Genomic DNA, 23,707 nt, shown 5'->3' with positions numbered 1-23,707 from the left:
AAGCCCACGAAGGCAACCGAAAGTCTTCCATTGACGTCAGGATCACTGACTAAGAGGGCAGAGGTTTTCCATTTTCACAGCTACAAATGGATTCCTAAAGGACACATTTTTCTCTGCAGGAATTTGTCAGAAGCCGCAAGGTGATAATTCATGGCATGTGTGTTTTGTTAGTGTACGGTGCACAGCTGACTTCCAGTGATTTACTGAAGAACCTGAACTCAAAAGGACTTCAGTGTCTTGCAGCTTGCACATACTATTGGAAAGTTAAAGTACTAAGTGCCAAACTGAAGCCACCGAACAAGGAACACATTTCACTAGGTCTCTTGTGCAGAAAAAATATAAAAGGGAACTGTGACTTAGAGCTGCTATTCCAGTGTGGGGTCCTGGGGATGCTGGGAACAGTTAGACAGGCTTATGAAGTCACTAGAACCTCCTGATGGAGATAAAGCCCCATATTTCAAAATTTTCCCGATTTAGGTTTTGTAGAATTCTTGCATTCAAGTCCCTGATCCATGCACTGCAGTGTGCTCCAAAGCCTACTCCCTCCCTCCCTGCTCAGCCTTGCTACTGCCACAGCTAGTCCTGTCCCCAAACCCTCCCCCCTCCCTTCTCTTTTCCTTTCCCTCAGCTCTTCTTTTAGTGCCTTGTAACCCTTGCATTGCTGTTCTCTATTGCTCTAGTGCCTCATCTGCAACTTGGCTTTTATGGTCACCCACCACGCTGGCAGCTCTTCCTCTGCCTTGCAAGTGCTTTGATGCAAAGCACACTGAAGTCATTGGAAAGCCTCCCATTGTCTTCATTGAGCTTTAGCTTAGACCATAGTGGCTGGTTAGTCATTGCTCTTTCCACAGCAGCAGTGGTCCGTGTGTTTTTGTCCTTCCCCAGCCGTTTCCACATCTGTAAATTACACCGTTTATTATTTGCTTTCAGCTGGATTGCAGTATATTTTATCTGTATATTACCTTAGGATAATGAACCCCTTATTGTAAATATAATTTGCATTGTACATGGAACTCCGAACCTTTCAAGAAACAACAGAATGAAACACAAAGAGGAGGTCTTGAATGCATTCACTACTGCAGAGCCAATAGTGCATTGGACCCAGTGCACAGCAGTGATCTGCACCCTCATGCATGACTCTGTCTCCCTTAAACATCAGGGAATAACATCTCAGCCAACCTAGCAGATATTAATAGGAGATATACCTGTCTCCTAGAACTGGAAGGGACCTTGAAAGGTCATTGAGTCCAGCCCCCTGCCTTCACTAGCAGGACCAAGTACTGATTTTTGCCCCAGATCCCTAAGTGGCCCCCGTGAGAATTGAACTCACAACCCTGAATTTAGCAGGCTAATGCTCAAACCACTGAGCTATCCCTCCCACTAAGCTATCCCTCAGGATTGCTGGGAACCAAGCAAAGAGCGAAGGCCTGATGCGGTTTGAGAAGATGGGAAATTTAATCAGTTAGGGTCAGATTTTTCAAAAGCGCCCAGCACCCAGCTCCTCCCATTGAGAACAATGAGAACTTCTTGAAAATCAGGGCCTTACTTTTTTCATGTGGGTGCCTACATTCTTATTTGGTGCCTACGTGTGGGATTTGGGAACCTAATTTAGATAGGCCTCGTTTGAAACTAGGCCTTAGGAAAGAGAGAACATTCAATTTCTGGGCTGAGCCCTCCACTGTAGCAGCAGCAAATCATCAATATGGCAAACCCTCCACGATAGACATTCAGTGTAACCAACTTTACGCCAAAAACGAATAGCAAATTCTTCCATTGCAGCACTAATTTCTCAAGCATGCCCTGTTCTGCGGTCAGCAATGGGGAAATCTCAGGTCACTGATGGCTAGAAGCGGATGGCTGTATTTACAGCCAAGCGGTCATTGGTCTAGTAGCAATGTGAAGCACTATTTATTCCCTTCATTGACATTGCAAGGCACGTGTGTCCCAGCATCAGGCTTTTATAACATTTGGACTGACTTCCATGGTATGTTATTCTCCACTAAGGTCTAACCACTCACAGTTTTGATAAGGCACCTTACTGTTATCACGATCTGTGGGACAGAAAGCCAGACACCCCAACTGAGAGTGAGGCCCCATTGTGCTGGACATTGTACAAACCGCATAAGAAACCATCACTGCCTGAAGAGAAATCAAATCATATCATCCCCATTTCACCGACGGGGAGACACGGTACAGGGTAGGGTAAGTGGCTTGAGTCCCAGTCTAATGCCTCTTTAAGGCAGAGCAGCTTGACCCTGCTTTGTGCGGTGAGGGGTGGTGTTGGGGAGGAATATATGGTCATTTGGTAGTAAAAATATTTTCTTTCTTCTTTTTTCTTTTTCTAAGTGTTGCTAATATAGCTTGCCCTTTCCAGCCCTGCAAAGCAGCAGAATAAGACCAAGCTCATCATGCTGATATTATGTTTCCATAATCACGAGCTGCAATGTTAACATCAACTGCTCGCTGCTATTAGTGTCCCACTGCTGAATCGCATTCTGCTCTTTTCCCCCAATGGGTCAGGTCAGGACGGATTCCTCAGCCTCCGCTCTCCTAGCTGCACTGTCTCTGCAGCACTAGACGTAGAGAGGAGTGTGTAATTAAAGGGGTAGTATTTGTACGGTAAGGACAAACTCTGCCCTCCTTACATGCATGCTCCAGTCAGAGGTGTGGATCTACAGCACACTAGTTTGCCAAGCACTAACTGGCCATGCAGACAAGCCCTGGGTATAACTGCACATTGAACTCAATGTTGCTATCCAGATTTACACCAGCCCGCGTAGGTTCCAAAATAAGTGAAAGGCACTAAGGTTTAACACTCTCTTGCCGAGGCAGGATGCCTCCTCCATCTGCAACTCAGCTCCACCAGCACCTGTTCTGATAAGGGAGCGAAGATGATCCTTTAATTCAAACCCTGTACCGGACCCATGAGGCACTTCCTGAGCCATTGCCACACCTACACTGTGAGCTAAACAATATCCGCAATATTTGTCTCCACCATTTTCCCCAGCAGTAGTACCCCTACAGAAGAGAGGCAGCAGTTATACTAGCAGAGAACTTCTATAGTGGTTCTCACAGGGGTCTGAGGCCCCCTGGGGGGCCACAAGCAGGTTTCAGAGGGCCCACCCAAATAAACTACCGAGAAGGGCCAGCATTAGAGTCACTGGGGCCCAGGGAAGCCCAGGGAAGCCTGAGCTCCACCATGCAGGGCTGAAGCCAACGCCCGAGCCCCGTCACGTGGGGCTGAAGCCAAAGCCCAAGCAACTTAGCTTTGCGGGGCAATTGCCCGGCTTGCTTCCCCCTAATGCCGGCCCTCACTTTTAATCTACTGGAGATGCAGAAAAAACAGTTGTTGTGGTACAGGGGGGCCATGAAGTTTTTATAGCAAGTTGGAGGGTGGACAGGCCTCAGAAAAAAAAGTTGAGAACCCTGCTCTACCCTATGGCAGGTAGCCCCTTGCTTGTGTACCTCATTTTTGTCACTGTGAAGTGGGTGGCACAGATAGGTGTTCAAGCAATTTTTTGGAAATAAAAGGCTCGTGAAATCATTTAGATAGTTTTAGCAGCAGATTAAAAACCAAATAGTGCTAAAAATATGGATCTGAAAAAGTAATAAGATGCATAACATCTTACCCAGACTCAGTGAGGCAGTTATTGTATCCCATTAATCAAATATTGTTAAAGCATTTGCTACACTTAAATAGCTATAGAGTAAGTTAATCTCATTGCTTTGTAATTAACTGTAATTTACATTTAAGCAATTGATTTATAACCTAGCTGAGCACTTGACAACATAAAACATTCCTCTGGGTTTAAAATGGCTGTGGTCAAAGGATAAGATCCACCAGCCTGACTTATGGTTGGCCATGTCCTTTATGCACAATGCCTGCAGTAACCATGAGGAAGCAGGGAATCTCAGGTTCCAGATAAGTGCTTTTATTATACTGTTACATCATGAACTTCATGGATAAAACTGGATTTAATTTCTCACTCCAAAGAGTCTCTAAATGTCGGATTCCATATCCTTCCCTACCCTACTTCCTGTTAGATACCTGAAGGGTCCACCAGAGGGCACTAGGTTGGTGCCCCATGCAACCAGTGAACCCCTCTCACCACAGAGGTTCTACCAGAAAGTGTCCTCTCTCTGCCCCCAGACCTCACTGGATGTCTTGGTTGTATTTCTCCCCTCAAGTCTCATTTAGCATAATCGGGGTAGAATGCATGTGATCATCAGAAAGCCGCAAATTCCTAATCAGAATGTCAACTTGGCCAATCTGCCAAGCTGAATGCACAAGCTTCCTCTTGTGCAATACCTGATGCACTGCTGCAAGTCAAGATTCCAACGTGTGCCTGCACGGCGTGCGTTATGAGAGTACAAGTCAGACACGTACACTTCTACACGTATGGCTGTTAAAATCTGGGCCTACCATGTCCTCAACCAGACTGATGGCATTTAATGCCAGAGACACACAATGTAAGTCCACAATAACCTCTCATTTTAGGATTTATGTTAGAATGCACTAGGCCATTTAGTTCCCTGTCACATTTAGGCTACCTCTAGACTACAAGCTAGGGGTGCAATTCCCAGCTCACTTAGACATACGCCTGCTAGCTCTCATCTGAGCTACCACACTAAAAATAGTAGTGTTGCCTCGGTAGCACCGGCAGCAGCAGTAGCATGGGCTAGCTGTCCTGAATACATACCCAGAGGGTTCAGGCGGGTTTGCATTTGGAACGGCTAGCAGTGTTCCCTGGTTACACTAGTGTTAATGTTGTTATGTCAGATTTGTGTTCTTACACATTTTTTCATACGTCTGGAGTGCTAGAGCTTATATCCATCCTCTGGGAAAGGCAGAGGGTGATAGCTTCATAAACACTTGAGAAAGACCGACATTCTATCCAGGGCACATGTATTTACACACAGCAACCATTACAATGCACACTCCTGACCCGTATTTCACCAGCCCAGGTGCTCTTTTTAAGCTTCAGGCCAGACCCCAGCATTTTGCAGTGCAAAGTCTATGTTTAGACATCGGGAATGTTAAATAGCAGTTTAAAATTTGCAAATAAAATCTGATAGGTGTTTTTATTTTCTTTGTAAGTGATGGTGTTGGGACCTCAAAATCTGGCTCATTTTTAAAGATCTGTGTGGCTCCCCAAGGGAATTACCTGACTGAACTCTACATTTCCGTTTGTTCATTCCATTTTGCTGATTGACTAGTAAGCTTTGAGCTGCATGTCCCCTCTTCGTCTTTCGGGATGCATGCTCCACTTCAGAGCTCCAGCAAGGGGAAATTGCTCAAGTGGAAACTGCCTACTCAAAATGTCTACCTTGGCGGGCTGCCCATTCAAACAGTTCTCATTAGTATTCTCCATACTTAGCGAGTCCCCCACCCATAGCATCCCCGTGTACCTGGTTACAATATCGCTGCAAGGAGCTGTTGGGGAGGACACAGTATCAAGAGAGACCATGTAATAACTGAACTGGTATTTCACTGAGGAGTGAGTACCTCTTCATGAATGACTCCTACCCTCAGGCCTTCAAAGGGAGGACTAGGAGCTTCTGAGATGAACAAAAAGGGCTGTTGTACCCATACGTGGAGCTACCCATCTGTATCATACCCAGTTGTAGCTACCCATGTAGCTTGTTTACAGAATTGCAGAATTCAGGGATTTCTGAAGTGCTGGTACATCAAAGGTTGTCTCTAGCTTAGTACAAAGCTTCATTCCCTTTGATTTCTTACAGCACTAGACAATAATGCATCTAGCTGGATAGGAGTCTTATTAACCCCAACTACACTTTTGCCAGAAAGATCATGTCAGCAGCCTGGAGCTGAATCTGCAGCATTTTAGTTCATTTAGATGTAATCAGACTTGAATCATTGAAGGCAGGTCTGCAGTAAAAGCTTTCCTAGCCAAGTCTCCAAGATATGGTACTGTGACTGTACCGCACAGGGTAAATGTAGAGAGATACCAGTCATCTCCCTGCTCCTAATTATTCACCTTTCAGTTTGGCTAGATTTCAAATTAAATATAAAATGGAATAAAGTGTATTCTTTGGTTACACTAGCAATACATACCACTTTAGGTTTCCTACAGCAATTTCCTTTAGATAAATCAGTTATCTTACACTATTGCCAACACCAAGCATTCAAAATTAATCAATCAAGCCCAACAAATCATGAGGGTTTTTTTTAAAAAACAAAAACTACATTTTGGGTTATTTTTATTTGCCATATGTTTTTTGAGTCTCTAAAGGTCATGTCTTCTAGCTTCTCTCTGAAACCATCAATGCTAGAAACATTTTTTTAAATGAAAGCTGAGATTCTCTCATCACATGACTCCAGTAGCTGGGGCTTTAAGAAACATGCCAAATTTTGTGAGAGCCATATTGAAATCTCAAGAGTTTGTAACAAATATAAAGATACTTTGAAGGTGCAGAGTTTTCTCAAGAGAAGACTAAAAGAAGATATTAAAGGTATACTGTCAACTTGAAAAAAAAAGCAGATTTTCATCCAACAGTTTTGTACCTACTTTTGAGCCACAAAACCCTTAACATTCTTGTGCCTGAAGGAGATTTGAGAAAAACAATATTTGTCTATATTTTTTTCCAAGTTAATTTTGTGCATGTGACAGCACTTTGTGCAGAGTCAGGTTCTGCTGAAGTCAGCTACACTTAATGTCTCATGCACAAGTACAATGAAACCTCCCCTGTGTGGAGCAGGAATTCATGGGCACACTCTTCCCAAAGCCTCACATAAAGTTCTTTACTAGAAATTGCAAGAGAGCTGCTGTTCACTCTTAATTTGGAGTTAGCAGTATTCTCTTCCCTTAACCTCTGAAGAAAGCAGAGAGAGGGGGGTGAGGGAGCTTCCTCTTCCCGGAGTCAAGGCAGTACCTGAAGAAACAGAGATGACAGTTCCCACCCCCTCTCCATACACACTTCACTTGACTTCCCTGAAAGTTTTCGGTACTCTGCAAATCAAACTCTCAGTCTGAGTTTCCCCATCCACAAAATGGGGCGACTGACTTACCTCTCACAGATGTTATGCAACTTAATTGTTGCCAAACACTTAGCAGATGAAAAGTGTGAGCTAGCAGCATTAGTCCAAGAAAAGAGGTATAGAAAAGCTTTATTCACACTGGGTGAAATTCACCCATGTACAGAGTCAGCACAAGTCCAATGCACCAGTGAGGTCCCACTGATCCACAAAATAGGGCCTTGGGCTCATTCGCTGCATGGAGCTGAATGTCACTCATTTGACTTTGAATTCACATATGAATTTAAAAAAAAAAAGGCAGATACTGATGGCAGCGTGTATGTGAAAGCTATCCACACTGAGAGGTCAGGCGACAGACACCCTGAGTTCAGCCACAGAGCAGCTACTGCAGGAGCTGCAGCAGTACTATCTTCTACCTAAAACTCACCAAACACCTCAACTCTTCCTTGAAGGATTGGAGAGTCCGGTCTTCATGCCCATCATTGACCCCCAATACCATGCCAAAAGAGGTCACCGATCAGGGCTCCCTGTGGTGATTGGTTTATGTCATGTGGACACCAGTCTGCTTGGAAACAGACTGAGCCCTCTAACTTATTTCATAAAGAGTCATCAGAGACTCCTGACTTGAGCTAGAGTTGAACTGGCAACACTAGGCTCCCTAATGGATTACCAAACCACCAACCCAACCAATCCCTGCTGTTCAGGCCTTCTGGCACTTTACCAAAACCATGAGGTGTTCAGAGACCCCCACAGCAACAGAATACAGACCAACGCAGCTGGTCCTGGCTGCTGGGCATAGCTACACTGCATGCGGGGGTGACCTTCAGCGTCCGAGTAGACAGACTCATGCTAACCGGGTTTATGGTAGTGCTCTTAAAGGACCTTTCGCTGGAGCTTGGGCTTTGAACCCGGGGCGGATGTGCAGGGGGAGGGAGGCAGGGCTTGAGAGCCCAAACTCCAGCCTGACCTACGTCAAAGCAACATCTACCCCGCTCCTCTTAGAGCGAGCATGAGGCCTATTAGCACAAGCCTGTGGGCCCATGCTGGAAGGCTCACCCCCCAGAACACCGTAGACCTGCCCTGTCAGTGTCAAGATACTGAAATAGAAAAGGCCAATGGCCTGATCCAGTCGGCTAGCTCTTATGTTCAACGGGCAGTGATGTACTTTTAGCCATGGGATCATCGATGAGGGGTGGAAAGGAGCTTTTGGACTAATTGCCCATGCCGTATTCTATTGTATACTGGTAATATCTGAGCCCCTGCACCAAGATCATCCTTTCCCCTGGATCCCAGCTTGCTGTCGTCTAACACTAGACACGTATGTGACAGGCAGATGGACGTTTGATTTTCTGGCATGCTTTTCTCCACAGTGAGCAGGACTGTTTAGACTGACCTATTCTTCCTGGCATAGTGTCGTTTGCAAAGCTCTTGCTGAGATTCCTGGGGAAGTGAGCAGAGAACTGTTCACTGAGCCTTAACGTCATTTGATTTCCTTTGCGCTGCTGTAAGGTGATGAGCACTCAGCTCCTTCTGACTCCCATGGGAGCTGGGAGACACTCAGCTCCCCACAAGAGTGCTCCACAGCCTGCAGGACTGAGCCTTTACTGTATTCTGCAATGAGCTAGGTGTTTTCTCACTATTCCACTCCAGGTAGTTAGCAATTGATGTGCACTGGAAACTTACCAAGGTCAACTCCCTGAACCTCCTAATAGTTCAAGAAGAAACCAAGGGCTGTAAGACAGTGAAACGAATCCAGTTATAATCAGAGCACACACACAACACAATTTAAAAATTACTGATTTTGTGTGTGAATTTAGTGCGTCTGAAAGGTATGGGGCTGACAGCCCTGGAGACTGATATCTTGATTATGCTCCGAACATATACAGCACTGCAACCTTCCCCATAGTGCCCAACCAGTTTGTTTCAATCCTAGCTTAGTTTCCATAATCATTCAGTCCATCTTTCTACTGAGTCATAAGAACATAAGAACGGCCATTCTGGGTCAGACCAAAATGGTCCATCTAGCCGAGTATTCTGTCTTGCGACAGTGGTCAGTGACGGATGCTTTAGAGTGAAAGGACAGAACAGGGCAATTTTTGAGTGATCCATCCCATTGTCAGGTCCCAGCTTCTGGCAGACAGAGGTTCAGGGACACCCAGAGCATGGGGTTGCGTCCTGGACCATCTTGGCTAATAGTCATTCATGGATCTATCCCCCATGAACTTATCTCATTCTTTTTAGAACCTGGTTATAGTTTTGGCCTTCACAACATCCCCTGGCAAGGAGTTCCACAGATTGACTGTGCACTGTGTGAAGAAATACTTCCTTATGTTTCTTTTAAACTTGCTGCCTGTTAACTTCATTGGGTGACCCCTGGTTCTTGTGTTATGTGAAGTGGGGTGGGGGGGGAATGTCCTGTGTTAGTTTGTGTGTCTTTTGTTAATTGCTCTTCAAATTCTTTTTTTGGCCTGCCTCATTATACTTTTACACTTGATTTGCCAGAGTTTATGTTCATGTTCCTTTCTATTTTCCTCAGTAGGATTTGCCTTTAACTGCCTCATTTACTATGCTTTTTAGCCATTGTGACATTTGTTAGGTCCTCTTACTGTGTTTGTGGGGGGGGTGTTATTTGAGGTACACATTTAGTTTGACCCTCCATGATGGCGTTTTTAAATAGTTTCCATGTGGTTTGCCAGCATATCACTCTTGTGACTGTTCCTTTAAATTTCCATTTAACTGGCTTCCTCATTTTTGTGTAGTTCCCCTTTTTGAAGTTAAATACTACGGTGGTGGGTTTCTTTGCCACTTCCCCCCTACAAGGATGTTTAAATGTAAGTGCATCATGGTAATGATTACCGAGCAATTCAGGTATATTCATCGATTTGGACTAGATCCTGTGCTCCACTTAGATCTAAATCAAGAATTGCCTCTTCCAGGACCAGCTGCTCCAAGAAGCAGTCGTTAATGGTGTCCAGAACATTTTATCTCTGCATCCCATCCTGAGGTGACATGGACTCAGTCAATATGAGGATAGCTGAAATCCCTCATTATTATTGGGTCTTCCGGTTTTTGTCACCTCTCTAATCTCCCTGCGCATTTCACAGTTACCATCATCATCCTGGTCAGGTAGTCGGTCGTCTATTCCTACTGTCATACTCGTTATTCATTAGTCATGGAATTTCTATCCATAGAGATTCTATGGTGCAGTTTGATTCACTTCAGATTTTAAGACTTCTTTCCAGTCTGAATTCGTCTAGTTTCAATTTCCAGACATTAGATCATGTTACCCCTTTCTCTGCTAGATTGAAGAGCCCATTAGCAAGTATTTACTCCCCATGTAGGTACATACAGGCTTACATTTTTAAACAGTGAGGGCAATTAGCCACTAGAACAAGTTACCAAGGTTCATAGTGGATGGCCCAGCACTGGCAATTTTTAAATGAAGATTGGAGGTTTTTCCAAAAGATCCACTCTAGGAATTGTTCCGAGGAAGTTCTAGGGCCTGGTGTTATGGAGAAGGCCAGACTGGATGATCACAATGGTCCCTTCTGGTTTTGAAATCTAAGAATCTCTGTGAATGTTCCCCCTCCAAACACCACACCCCACAACTCCCACAGGGTTCACACAGCTCTGCTCTGTTTCCCTTTCCACTTCATGCAGGCACAGTAATCAAGTCACCCCTCAACCTTCTCTTTAAATGAAGCTCATGACCCTTTCCTCAAACCTAGGCTGTGCTTCACACAGAGAACGAAACTGAACCCCACCCGGATGTGGGGTGGTCTCTGGCTCAAGGGGAAATTTTTTCACAAGCCTAGAGCAGATCCCAAGAGTATGTAACTGGTTAAGCTGACGTTAACTGGTCCTGAAGATGGTATGTGTCTCTGTAATGATCCCCGTTAAAACACATCATAGGCACCGACTCCGTGGATGCTCCAGGGCTGGAGCACCCACAGGGAAAAACTGGTGGGTGCTCTGCACCTACCAGCAGCTCCCCACCCAGCCCCAGCTCACCTCTGCCTCCGCTCCACCTCTGCCTCCTCCCCTGAGTGCGCCGCCGCATCCTGCTTCTCCCCCCTCCCTCCCAGCACTTGCGCCCCAAAACAGCTGTTTCGCACGGCAAGCCTGGGAGGGAGGGGGGAAGAGGGAGAACTCGGCGCACTTGGGGGATGAGGCGGCACTGGGGCGGGATTTGGGGAGGGGTACAATGGGGGCGGAGTTAGGGTACGGACTTTGGGGCAGGGGTGGAGTCGGGGTGGGGGCACGAGCCCCCACCAGCGCAGAAAAAAGTTGGTGCCTGTGAAACACATCTGTAAAATCCGTGTAGCTGTCTTCAGAGCACAGAAGACTGGCCCGGGAATGGAGGTTACTCAACATGAGTGAGACAAATTACTGTGCTGGTCTGTCTTTTCCTGTTTCTTAGCTCCACCACCCTTCCCAGGGATTCCGCTTTGGAACGGTGCGAGAAAGCAGCGCTGAAGACTACGTCAGGCAGAGCTTCCCAGAGATGCACGAGTACATGAGACGGTACAATGTTCCTGCAACTCCTGATGGAGTGGAGCACCTGAAGTGAGTCTCTGCATGCTAGCTTCATGTTGTAACAGGCTGACCAAAGAGTATTTAATTTCACAGTCCTTGGCTTCACTAAGGCCCTAGTCCAAAGCTCCTTGAAGCTAATGGACGTATTTCCAATTACTTGAATGGGTCTTAGTTATTCTAAGTGTCCTGTGTACGTGCTTTCTAGATTCATCCTGCTTTGTATATTTTTTAAAAGGATAAAAAACTTTGCTTGCCTGGATCATATCCAATTTTCCATTTTCCAAGGCATCAGCAGCATTGCACTGGCATGGCAGAGATGGTGAAGAAGGCACAAGCTCATTCTCCATCACTAGAATGGAGCAATGCCAATGTAACAATGACAGCATGGATAGCACAGAGAGGCACTCACAGTCCTCCGGCAAAGCAGCCCTTTCCATTGCAAGTATAGTGCCAAGATGACCCTTCTGCTAACCGGTGGCAAAATAAATCCTGGCAGGTGTCAGTGCTTGGAAGATATTCATTAGGCAGTGGGCACTATCCATGAGGCAGGTGCAAAGTACAGATAGAAACGCACATTAGAAATCTCAGTGTCTCCCACACAATAGCAATAGAGATTCCTTAGAAAGATTTAGAAACGAATTAGCCATTAATTTAAAGAAGAACATTAATGACACTAGATCATTCTTATAATTTTCCACCATCGGTCCTCATGCTTCCAAAAAGGTGTGTGCTTTCAAATACGTTTCCCCCACAATGTTTTGCAATTGATTACATACATTGCAAGATAGGAGGCTGCAATCATGGGCATCATCACCACAGTTTAGATCCCATGGTCAGGGGCGGCTCCAGGCACCAGCACGCCAAGCACGTGCCTGGGGCGGCAAGCCGGGGTGGGGGCGCTCTGCCGGTCACCATGAGAGCAGCAGGCAGGTTGCCTTTGGCGGCATGCCTGCAGAGGGTCCGCTGGTCTCGCGGCTTCAGCGGACCTCCCGCAGGCTGCCGCCGAATTCGCGGGACTGGGGACCTCCCTCAGGCAAGCCGCCGAAGGCAGCCTGTCTGCCGTGCTTGGGGCAGCAAAATACCTGCCCATGGTGATCTGTATAACAAAATGCCTGTGATTATATTTTTAAATAATTTTTATGGCACTCTGGTTGGTTTTCATAATCAACTCCTAAGGCACTGCCCCATCCCCAGTGGGTGTAATTCAGTATAGTTCCATGGAAGCCAGTGGATCTCTGCCAGTTTGGGATTTGGGCACTTGGTTTTTTCCTTGATTGGATGAGAACACATGGTGCCATTTCCACACATGCCTTCAGTACTTTCAAATTTGCTTTCCATAAAACATTCATACCAGTGAAACTCAGTCATCTGAATGTTCACGGAACATGAATACAAGAGAAAAGCCAGCCTGGATGAAGGACATACATTTTAAAATAGCAGCGTATATCCATGGAAAACCTTTCGTAGGGTTTACCCAGCTCTAATTTCTAAGACAGTGTAGATCGATGCAGCACAAGGAAACCCAGCCTGAGTGACAGCCTTAGAGAGTTTTGGTTTCTTCCCCGGTGCTCTTTGTTCTACTGTGCAAGAAACTCAATTTGATTCTCACCCTGTTGCATTTTCCTTCTTCCAGGTCAAAGATATGTCAAGTGAACAGAACTAGTCCATATATGAATATTCTGCCAGCCAGAGCAACCTCTCTGCACATGAACCCTTCAGTCTTTGATATTTAACTCAATTCTGTGTTTATCCCAATAGCCCCTGATCCTCATCTTTATTGGGCTTATAAATTAGGCTTTGGCTTGGTTTCGTGTTGGGTTTATATCAGAAGCTTCCTAAAAACTAGATCAAATATATTCCTTGTTTCCAGCCCTGAAACAACCGCTTCTGTATCAATGAACACAACTGTACAGCTTCTCTTATTGATTCTGTTTTCTTACTTTGGTCTTAAATACAGGCATGATCCAGAGAAATTAGATGCCTTCATCATGGATAAAGCACTCTTAGATTATGAAGTGTCAATAGATGCTGACTGCAAACTTTTGACAGTGGGGAAGCCATTTGCCATTGAAGGTATTTCAGACAGTATCCTTCTCCTTCCGATACATTCTGCCTGCCAACATGAAATGCAGACATCAGAATTAAAGAATATTGGCCAGATTCTGACCCCACTGAAGTCAGCAAAACTTCCATCAACTTCAGTGAAGCCAGGATTTCCCCTTATTTGTCTTTCAATGTTTTCATTTCAGCTTTCAAGTCACTTGTCTATTACGTTAACGTACGTTCTCTGTCTCACCGTTATTTATTATTGTGGTAGCACCTACGAGCCTCACTTAGGGAACCCCATTATGGTAAGCACAGTACACGCGCAGAACACAAGTCTCTCTCAAAGAGCTTGCCATCCAAGTATTTAATCTCAGGCTAGCCCTATGTAGGCTAAATAGGAGAATCTAGCCTGCTGAAAGGGTGCTTTGTGAGTAAGGGAGTGGCCCTTATACAACAAAATGCTTAGAGATGCTCTACAATAATTGCCTCCAAACATTAAAGTAACTCTATGGTAAGTAGTTGGGTCTATTGCTATGGAATGGGGTGGTATTTCTTTATGAAGACAGCATTCCCACTGGGATTTATCTGTGCCTATGGGGCTAATCCTGCTTGCTCCTGTGTGGGAATGGAAAGCCTTCAAGGCATCAGAACCTATCCATGTCTGCGCTCAGGACATAGGATGCTGGAGGACGAGTGCAAACGGGATATGGATGTCTTGCCCATAGAGCTGTGATCCCCAAGAACTATTTTTTTCATTGTTGCAAGGGAGAGGCAGATAGTTTGATAGTCAATGGCGAGGTAGGTCCACTAGCCATGTCCCCGTGCACTGAAGAGCTACTGCAGCCATAAAGCTGTGATAAGTGCTTGGTGGTAGAATTTCTCCCACACCCGCAGTGGATCACCCTGCACCAAGCCTGTGTATGCAGTCTTCCCTCAGGGAATAGAAATTGATCCTGTACTTGGAGAAAACAGTATCTAATGAAACCTGTACCACGGTCAGACAGGGGAGACTCGTTTTCACAGTTCAGGATGGAATAACGTAGCTACTGAAAGACTTTTCACCCATAATACTGGCAAATTCAAAGACTCCATTCCCCCTCTGTAAACACACACGCCTTCTAGAATGGATTCCCATAATCCCCCTTTCAAACAGCCAGCTTGATTATTCAGCTGGGGCTTGATTTAAAATAACTAATCCACCCTCTCCAGTTACCTGGCCTCTTAAAATGCCAGTATATTAACAGTGACACACAGACAGCTTCCCAATGCAGCCGGAAAGCAAATCTTAGCAATGAGCCCTGCAAAACACATTAGCAGCTATTACACTTCAGGCTTTGTTTTTGTGACGGATGGTCCATGGAAATGATTTTTCCCCCCTCCTTCCAAGAATAATCAATCCAGTTGCACCATCACAAGGCGAGGCAGCCTCTCCCAGAACCTAAACAGATTCAGGAATTTAACACGGGAAATGAAGCTGGTGGAAGCGGAGTAGTTTAATCATTCAATCTAGAGGCACCAAAAATGCCAACCATCTAGCAAATCCCTTTTGCTGGAATTGAACAGTGACACTAAGTTGTAGCCAGTTCATAGCGCACTAGGACACTAAAAAAGCAATCCATTTTTATTTCCCACCAGGGGTTATAATGGTCATAAATCTGTCTGTGCATCAGCAGTTAGGTTTACACTTAATTAAGCGCACATGTGAGAATGACTCGCTTTATGGAGATGGCTACAAATTTACAAAACTTTGAATCCATTGAAGTCAGAAACAGTAAAAATAATAAATAATAAAATCAGAAACAACATCTTCTAGCATCAAACTACCACATATTTATGATGCATACTGAACTTGTTATTTTGTGCTGTCTTTTGTGGTTTTCCCCACACACGGAGTAGCCATATGCTTTCAGCCTGAACTACTTCTCTTTAAGATTGAGGAAAACTAAAGAACACAAGTAAATGCTCCACCTTGGAACAGTGTGTATGTCTCCTCTGTACAGCTAGTTATACAGGCTGCAGGAACTTGGAGAAAAACAACCAACCAGCACCTCTTATAGTGTACTGTTCATCAGTAGATTTCAAAGCATTTTACCATTGGAGGTTAGTATCATTATTCCCATTTTAGAGATGGGAAAATTGAGGCACAGAGCATGAAAGGGACTTGCCCAAGGTCACCTGTAAGGTGCAGTACACAGATGCCATCATTTGACAGCTATATACCCATCACAATGCTACCTCGCTTCATTGTGTAGCAAGCCACTGGGGCTGCAGACTTCCTGCTGGTGTTCAGTTTGCATCTCCGTCTCTGTCCACAAAATATTTTTGGTACAGTGTTTGTGAGACGAGGCTACACTTTAAGGAGTGTGCATCTAAGCTGCAAACCAAAAACCATGGAGCCGCATATGTCAAAAGAGTAGTTGTACAGGCAACTGGTAATTTCCAGCTGGCAAATGACAAGGTGCGTGTGCAGTTACTTGTTTAATGTGCACAGTTGCATGCTTCATGTGCACAAATTAGAGTATTTTAAAAATGAAAAAAAACAGGTGTTTTTTTCCTAAAATGTGGCATTCGGGTAATTAGAATTATTGAGTCTGTTTCTCATTTGCACCAAGGATTTTTTACAGTACTCTGGAAGTGTAAAAGGACGTTTATTCAGGTGGATATAAAATACATGGGTGCCTGTTTAAAGTCCCTATAGACTGTCAGAGCAGCATAAAAGAATTTTAGGATATGTCTACATTGGAGCTAGGAGGTATAATTCCCAGTTTGGGTTGATATACACAAGCATTAGTTTAAGTAGAGCTAGCATCTGTATGTCTACCCGAGCTGGGAATCCCAGCTCCCAGCTGTGGGTGTAGACACTGCCTTGGTCAGTATGAATGAGAATCAGGCCCACTGGATATTGAGCTATTGTGAGGTACAGCAATACAATCTTATTGCAATAAAATCTCACAATATCTCAGGACATTTTTTAAATAATTCAGTAAATACTACATGATTCTCCATTGCAGAGTCCACATACATGTCTGCACCTGTAATATGCACCTTCTAATCACGAAATATAGGGGCCAGATTCCAATTTACACTAAGGCCACCGTGTGCTGCTCTGGCACTGTGAAGTGGCTTCAAAGTAGCTGAAGTCAGGGATGGCAATTTCCTGTGGAAAAACTAGCATAGGAAGGGGCAGTGGGAAATACTGGCTTAAATCAAGAAAAATAATTGCATCTGTGTCCATCAAGTTCAGCAAGCACAGAACAAATCTTTTCAAACTTCAGATACATCCATTCAAAACTGAGGAATAGTCTCCATTTAGCCACTCCATCAAAATTGGTCTCCTGCTACAGAACGCTTTATGACACAATGATCCAGTCGGCAACTCTCGCATGTGTCTGATTGCTTAATGCTTCAAGACTACAGCTCTGCATTGCTGTCATTTTCATATAATTGAATGGTTTTTTGAATTTTGTTTCTGTGAGAGTGGAAACTGACATTTGAGTCAAGACATGTATAACTTCCTTGAGAAAATACCAAACCAAAACATACGCAGACGTTCCGAAGTTCAATATTATAATTCTATATATTAGCATTACGCCCACTGCAGTTTTATTTGTACAACCCTAAATTGATCTATGAATATATTGCCTTATGTATCCACAATCTGAATATGGAACTAAAACCAAGTGTAATGTGGTGTGCATTAACAAAACAGTTTTTAAAATAGAAAACGCCTTAAACTGGGACTAACTATTTTTTCCCAGGATGGTCAAAACAATGATTTTACCTGGTAAAAAACCACCTTTGGTAAATATCGTGCCAGCCCGGCTTGGAATTTACCCCCACTTGAAGGCCCTTTTACATTGCCAGAGTGAGGTAAAGAGGCAGGGCCGGCTCCAGGGATTTTGCCACCCCAAACGGCGGGGGGGGGGGGAAGCTGTGATCGTGATCGGCGGCAGCTCCACCGCGCCGCTTTCTTCTTCGGCGGCAGTTCGGCAGCTGGTCCTTCCCTCTGAGGGACCTGCCGCCGAAGAGCCCGATGTGCTGCCCCTTCCCCTTGGCCGCCCCAGGCGGTATAAATGAGACTGAGGCCCGTAGCAAATGCATAGAAGAGGCTGTGTTTCTGAAACGAAGGCATTCAGAAAACGTTCACATGCATGCTGCAGGATCACTGCGGTGAACTTCTTTGGCTTCTAATTGCGCACATTTTTTTCTGCAGAGCCAGTCATTTGCATGAGTAATTTTGTGTGCACAAATGCTGTTTGCATGACCCTGTTTTGCATTGTGAAATCTCATTTCGGTTTGGGCCCCTTCACACTATAGATGAGCCAATACACAGCTTTGGACCTGGTTTTTGGCAAAGCAGAGCATCTAGCTGTGCCACACACATACCTGAAGAGGATGCGTTGATACCAACTACTCATAGACAATCAAAACCAACCAGACTAAAAAACCTTGTATTTGTATTTTCTCCTAGGATACGGCATTGGCCTTCCCCCAAATTCTCCACTGACCTCAAATATATCTGAGCTGATAAGCCAATACAAATCCCATGGCTTCATGGATGTGCTGCATGACAAGTGGTACAAGGTAGTACCATGTGGGAAAAGAAGTTTTGCTGTCACTGAGGTAAGCAATCCATTCAGTGGTCATAGAAATGACAAGTAGAGGGGTAGCTGTGTTAGTCTGGATCTGTAAAAGCAGCAAAGAGTCCTGTGGCACCTTATAGACTAACAGACGTATTAGAGCATGAGCTTTCGTGGGTGAATACCCACTTCATCAGATGCATGCATAGAAATGACAGTGTCTGGGGGTTGCGCTGACTGCTTATTATTTGGAAGGTTCATTACACAAACAGACAAAAGTCTCTGGCTGGAAGACTTGAAGAGGTAGCTCGATGAGCTATGATTACTAATGCACCAATGTGGTAGGGAACAGAACACAGAGATAACAGGAGTAAGATTGCATGGTTGCATTGGATGGTGATGCTTGCATCACGTAGGTTCTGTACATGTGTTAGAGCAGAATACAATGTGTAATGTTGCAGCATGTGGTTAGAACACCAGATTTTGGCAGATTTTGTAGATGCAGGTACACATTGTTAAGTGGAATCAGTTTTGTGTACTTGTACAGTGCCTAGTTTTAGTTTCACATAAGTCACGCTCTGAAGTAGCTGACAGCACGAATATCACAGGAAAAAGAACAGACCGGGGGAATCTCAGCTAGTCTATTAATATAACTGTGCCTACTGTATAACTCAGAGGGTACCTTCTGCTACAAGAGTAACAAAGATTTCAGCTAATTACACTTTCTTATTTGCAGATTGGAACTTTAGAACCTAAAAATAGGGGGCTTTAAGCTATCATTGCACAAACAAAGTCGTGCATATTTAATAACTTAGGAAAACTGAAGTATAACAAAGGCCAATCCTCAACTGGAGTAATCTGGCACGACTCTACTGAAATCAACGAATCTAAGACAATTTTTAGAGCAGCTGAGATTATGGTCCATTGTAGAATAAAAAGACATCTAACATGAATGAGAAGAGAGGTAGTCTTCTTGGGAGAATCTAAGGGTTAAAAGGTTAAAAAGTGAATTAAAGAAATCAAAGTCTTGAGGAACCTAGAAAGAGCTTGTAGCTTAGAAATTATCATGTTACGTACATTTTGTTCCAAAGTGCTGTACCCTGACACAAGCTATCTATTCCTGTTCATATGAAGTACAGTGTGATGGATCCACTGTCCCTTCCTCAGCTGATTCAGCCCAACCCTACCCCAGCCCTCCGTGTTACATGGGTATCTGGAAGAGTGACCAAAAAATTCCACACAAGAGCCTGATTTTGTGGGATTTCCATTTCCCCAGTTCTGCCCAGGCCCAAAAGATTCAGATGAGCATCTAAATTCCTTGATCTAACTGAACCACTACAGCTATTGGAGGTTTATCCATCACTGATTGTTAATAGCATGTTCTAGAGACTGGCCCAGAGAAAAACCCAGAAACGAATATCCTCAAACTTTGGTGCTGTGTAGATCTGAATCCGTATCTACATTTTGCAGCTTGCATCAGTGTTTAGTATTTTTATTAAAGTCAACATGAACCTAATTAACACTTTTTTAGTTCCCTCAATAAAAACTTATACTTTTGTGTCTCTAATGTTCAGCCAAATTCCAGGAAAATAAATTTCAGGGCGGGGGGGGAGAAGCTTAGTCCAGGCAATTTCTGATCCAGTTTATCTGGAAACCATATTAATATCCAAAGGGAAATGTTCTTGGGGAAAGGCCAGGTTTTTAATGCAGCATATCTACTCTTGACAGCCTGTTCGTTCTGTGACCTCCTGTTATTTTACATTTGAAACAAGTCTCTTGAATTAAACCTGATCAAGATTGCCAATAGGCAATGGCAGTTAATTAGCACAAGTTGCTTAAAATTGAAAACCCTTGTCTGCCAGGGACAAACTTGACTTTTGAGTGCTTCCCTATGAAATGTTAAATTGGCTTGTTAAGCTTTTACATTTTAAAGAGGGCAGTCAAGTCTCAAATACATTTGACAAGTCTCTTTTTGAAGAGTCCTTTGGAAGCTTTGCCATGGAAGCAGGGCAATGTTTGTTTTCAGTCCTAATATAGAACTACATGGAGCATGGCACCATAGTAAGGGAGCTTCATTAAACTGAATTTTAGAGTTTCTGACCATGGGATTTAATCATACCAGACTGTAGTTCTGTGGTTGTTAGCAATGGAGGTTTTTTAACGTATACCCAGAAGCCCGAGTATAGAACTCCCCATGGAGCAGGGAATCTCAACTTTCAGCGAAATGCTCTTTTGCCTCTCCCCCAGTTACATTGACAACAAAATGGATGAACTGAATGACTTCAGTGTCTGATTCACAGAACCCCTAACCTCTGTCTGCCTCCATCTCTCTCACCTACTTCCAACTAGAGACTGATACGGGATGGCCAGGGAACAGTGGTAGAGGGGAAATATATAAGCCCTAGGCTAATTAAGGCGAGGTTCCCTGTAAACTAGGGAGAGTTGCTACAGGTTAATTGGAGCACCTGTAGTCAATTAAGGCCCTGTCAGGAACCTAATAACCCCCTCCCCCGCTTCAGGCAGTAAGAGCAGAGCAGAGCTGAGCTGAGCTTGGAGGTGTGTTGTGAGAGCTGAAAGACCAGAGAACCAAAGTAAGGGAGACTCTCTTCCCTCAGTGTCTAAGGACTGAGGATAACCCCTCCCAAGGGGGAAGAGGGTAAGAAACCCGCAGGGGTTGCGAGGGGCTGGGACTCAGCGTGAGGAGCAAACCTAAACCCCTCCCCCACTTCCCTCCTCTACCACCTTCCCGAGCCACTAGTGGGGCCTTCGGTGCCCAAGAGCAGGGGCAAAGGGTGGTGTTTTAGGGTCCCCCTGCCCCCCTCCCAAAAAAAGTGCAGAGCCCACCATATGAACATTGGCCATTTGGTCACAAGACCTATAGGGTCCACCAGCTGGCAATGTGCCATACGGACCACAACTCTCATCTCTGCTGTTAAAAATACACTGGAACTGCTGAACGTGGAATTTTCCCTCCTTCTTTCCACTTTCACCCACACAGATGCATTGACATGCAGCCCCAGGGGGCTGTTCAGACTTTGCACTACATGGAGCATGGCCAGCTCTCTTCATGAAAGTGAATCAGTGCCCAGTGGCATTCTGATGGCAATGCAGCTCTCACGGACTGACTGACAGATGTCTAGTAGTCATTAAACCCCCTTGTTCATTTTGAAAGCTTCAGTGATGTAGGTGGGCGAGGGACTCACCATCATACTGAGAAGTAGGGTTCTAGCGGGCAAGAGACAGGGCTGGAGACATTCCTAGTTGTCAGGAGCCTCTGGAGAAATTAATCCAGTCTAGGGCTATATGAACTTTGACTTTTGAAACAACGCTTGTGCAGCCACATAACCTATTCTTTAGTGTCAGGCAGAAGAGATCTCAGGAGTGGGACACGTTGCTACATGTTTTCTCTTCTACAAGTCAACCCATCACAGCATTTCACACCCACCCAAACACAACGAAAAAACAAAAAAGCAGCCTCCCAAAGTTGTTAGTGATCCAGACAATTTTTGGATGAATATATTAGATGAGTACAGACAAAAGCAGAAACCACCTGAGACCCAAAGCTGTAAGATCTGCACCACACCATATCTAGAGCATTTTATTTGCGTGTGTAGGGTCTAGAACGAGAGTGGGGATATAAGGAACCTTACCTGTAGCATCAGTATCTCATTGAGCCGACTGAATTCCTGAATCCGACTTTTGGCTAGAGCTAGAATCCAGATCCAGATTTTAGGCATCCCCAACATGAGTCAGTTCTGCAATTATGGCCGGAATTTCTTTCTACTTTTGACAAGAGGCTGTTGGTTGGGGGGGGATTTCTCAGGCCCTCAAGATTGTCACGAAAATCTCAGGACTTTTGGCTGTGTCACCGTAAGACTGACAGTGAATAGATTAGAAGAGGGAAAGATAGATAGGACCTGCCCAGGCAAGCTGCGGAGAAGATGCTCCTTGAGTCTTGCTATTTTCTGGATTCATTTAAAATCATTTATTTGATGTCTTTTTTGTTTGTTTGTTTTAAGGGTGGGAGGGTGTCAGTTAAGAGGGGTCATGTAGGTCTTTTCTCTTGTCCCCTGTAAACATGCATGGATCGATCGAGACATTAAGAACTATAGCACATCATTACCTCAATAGAGACATCTAGTGGCTATAACATTAAAAAGGTTCCACAGACCTTTGTTAAAGAAACATTACATATGTGCTTTTTAGGGGCTACTTGTACTTAGTTAATGAGGGATGAATCAGGAAGGAAAGCAAACAATTTGTTGACCTGGAATGGATAAAATAGCAACCTGAGATCCACAGATATTGAGAGACTAAATATTGAAACCATGTAATTCTTGTCATTTTTCCGATTACAACCAGTTTAAGCACACACAACTAATAAGAGAAGTGCTCCTGCACATCCATCCACTGTAAACACTGCAGTAACATTGTGACTGAGCCAAAGCCCACTGAAAGAAATGCTATTCGTGAGTTTGCAATCAAGCACTTTATGTAGTTTTAGCCCAGTCCTGTGTGATGGTAAGAGAGCTGGGTCAGGATCATTGGGTGCTGTGGTAGCAGCTCAGACCATATCTGTCTGAGGCAGGTAGAAATGGGGGCATTATCAAAGCAGTCAGAGATTCCCAATGGCCTGCTAAGAATATGGATATGAGAAGAGAGAAGGGAAGAGTGGGGAGAAAAGTCTGCAAACATTCTCTCACAAGAGCATTTCAGTTTGACTGTGTTTGCAACCTGTGTGTTGCCCCTTTCTGCAAATCTTCAGACCTGGCAGCTTTACTAGCTTTGTCACAATTCCAGAGGGAGCTGCACTTTAGACCCCGTTTAGTCGCTCCTGAGCGCACCCTTCAGGTGACACTTCCCCGCTCTCACTTCCCCTCAGGGGTGGCTCCAGGCACCAGCATGGCAAGCGCGTGCCTGAGGCAGCAAGCCGCAGGGGGCGCCCTGCCGGTCGCTGTGAGGGCGCCAGTCAGGCAGCATTCGGCGGCACACCTGCGGGAGGTCCACCAGTCCCGCGGTTTCGTTGGCAATTCGGCAGTGAGTACGCTGAAGGCGCGGGACCGGCAGATCACCCGCAGAGCTGCCGCTGAATCCACGTGACCAGCTGTGCTTGGGGCAGCAAAAAACAGAGCCTCTTGCAGGGGACTCTCAGTGGCCTCCCACCCCCAGCTCCCAACAGCACTAACCCAACAGTTTGCTTCCAGGGGTCTGTGACTTAACCAGCGAGCTGCTTAAAGGGACTCAAACATCGCTTCTTCACAACCAAGCATTAGTCAGTCACCCAGAGTACATAGCAAGCGGAGAGAAGGGAGAAAACAGCAAAAGGCCTATATGCCTGGCTCCTGCCTCCACTTTATTCTCTCCTTGCCAGTGTTGGATAAGCTCCACTGAGGCCAGACTTCCTACTTCTAGGCGTGGAGTGACAGACCCCTGCAGCTTTCTCTGTCTCTGCGTCAGAGACTCCTCTCCAGCCACCCCTGACCACTCAACCCACTTCCTCCCTAGACCAGGATCTTTGCGGTTTTAGTATCCCCTTTGACCCTGGTTT

At 45.0% G+C, this 23,707-nt stretch overlaps 1 protein-coding gene across 1 annotated transcript in view; it reads left to right on the top strand.

Moving 5' to 3' along the window:
• Positions 1–23,707, top strand: part of GRIN3A (glutamate ionotropic receptor NMDA type subunit 3A) — an 88,655-nt gene that overhangs the window by 48,017 nt on the left and 16,931 nt on the right. Inside the window, exons 4-6 of the mRNA XM_039542946.1 lie at positions 11,418–11,563; positions 13,491–13,606; positions 18,051–18,202. Coding sequence (XP_039398880.1) covers positions 11,418–11,563; positions 13,491–13,606; positions 18,051–18,202 — 414 coding nt within the window. The remainder of the gene's footprint in view (positions 1–11,417; positions 11,564–13,490; positions 13,607–18,050; positions 18,203–23,707) is intronic.

This window comes from Mauremys reevesii, linkage group 6, assembly GCF_016161935.1.
Source record: "Mauremys reevesii isolate NIE-2019 linkage group 6, ASM1616193v1, whole genome shotgun sequence".
NCBI lineage: Eukaryota > Metazoa > Chordata > Testudines > Geoemydidae > Mauremys > Mauremys reevesii.
This window is presented reverse-complemented; position numbering and strand designations above follow the sequence as displayed.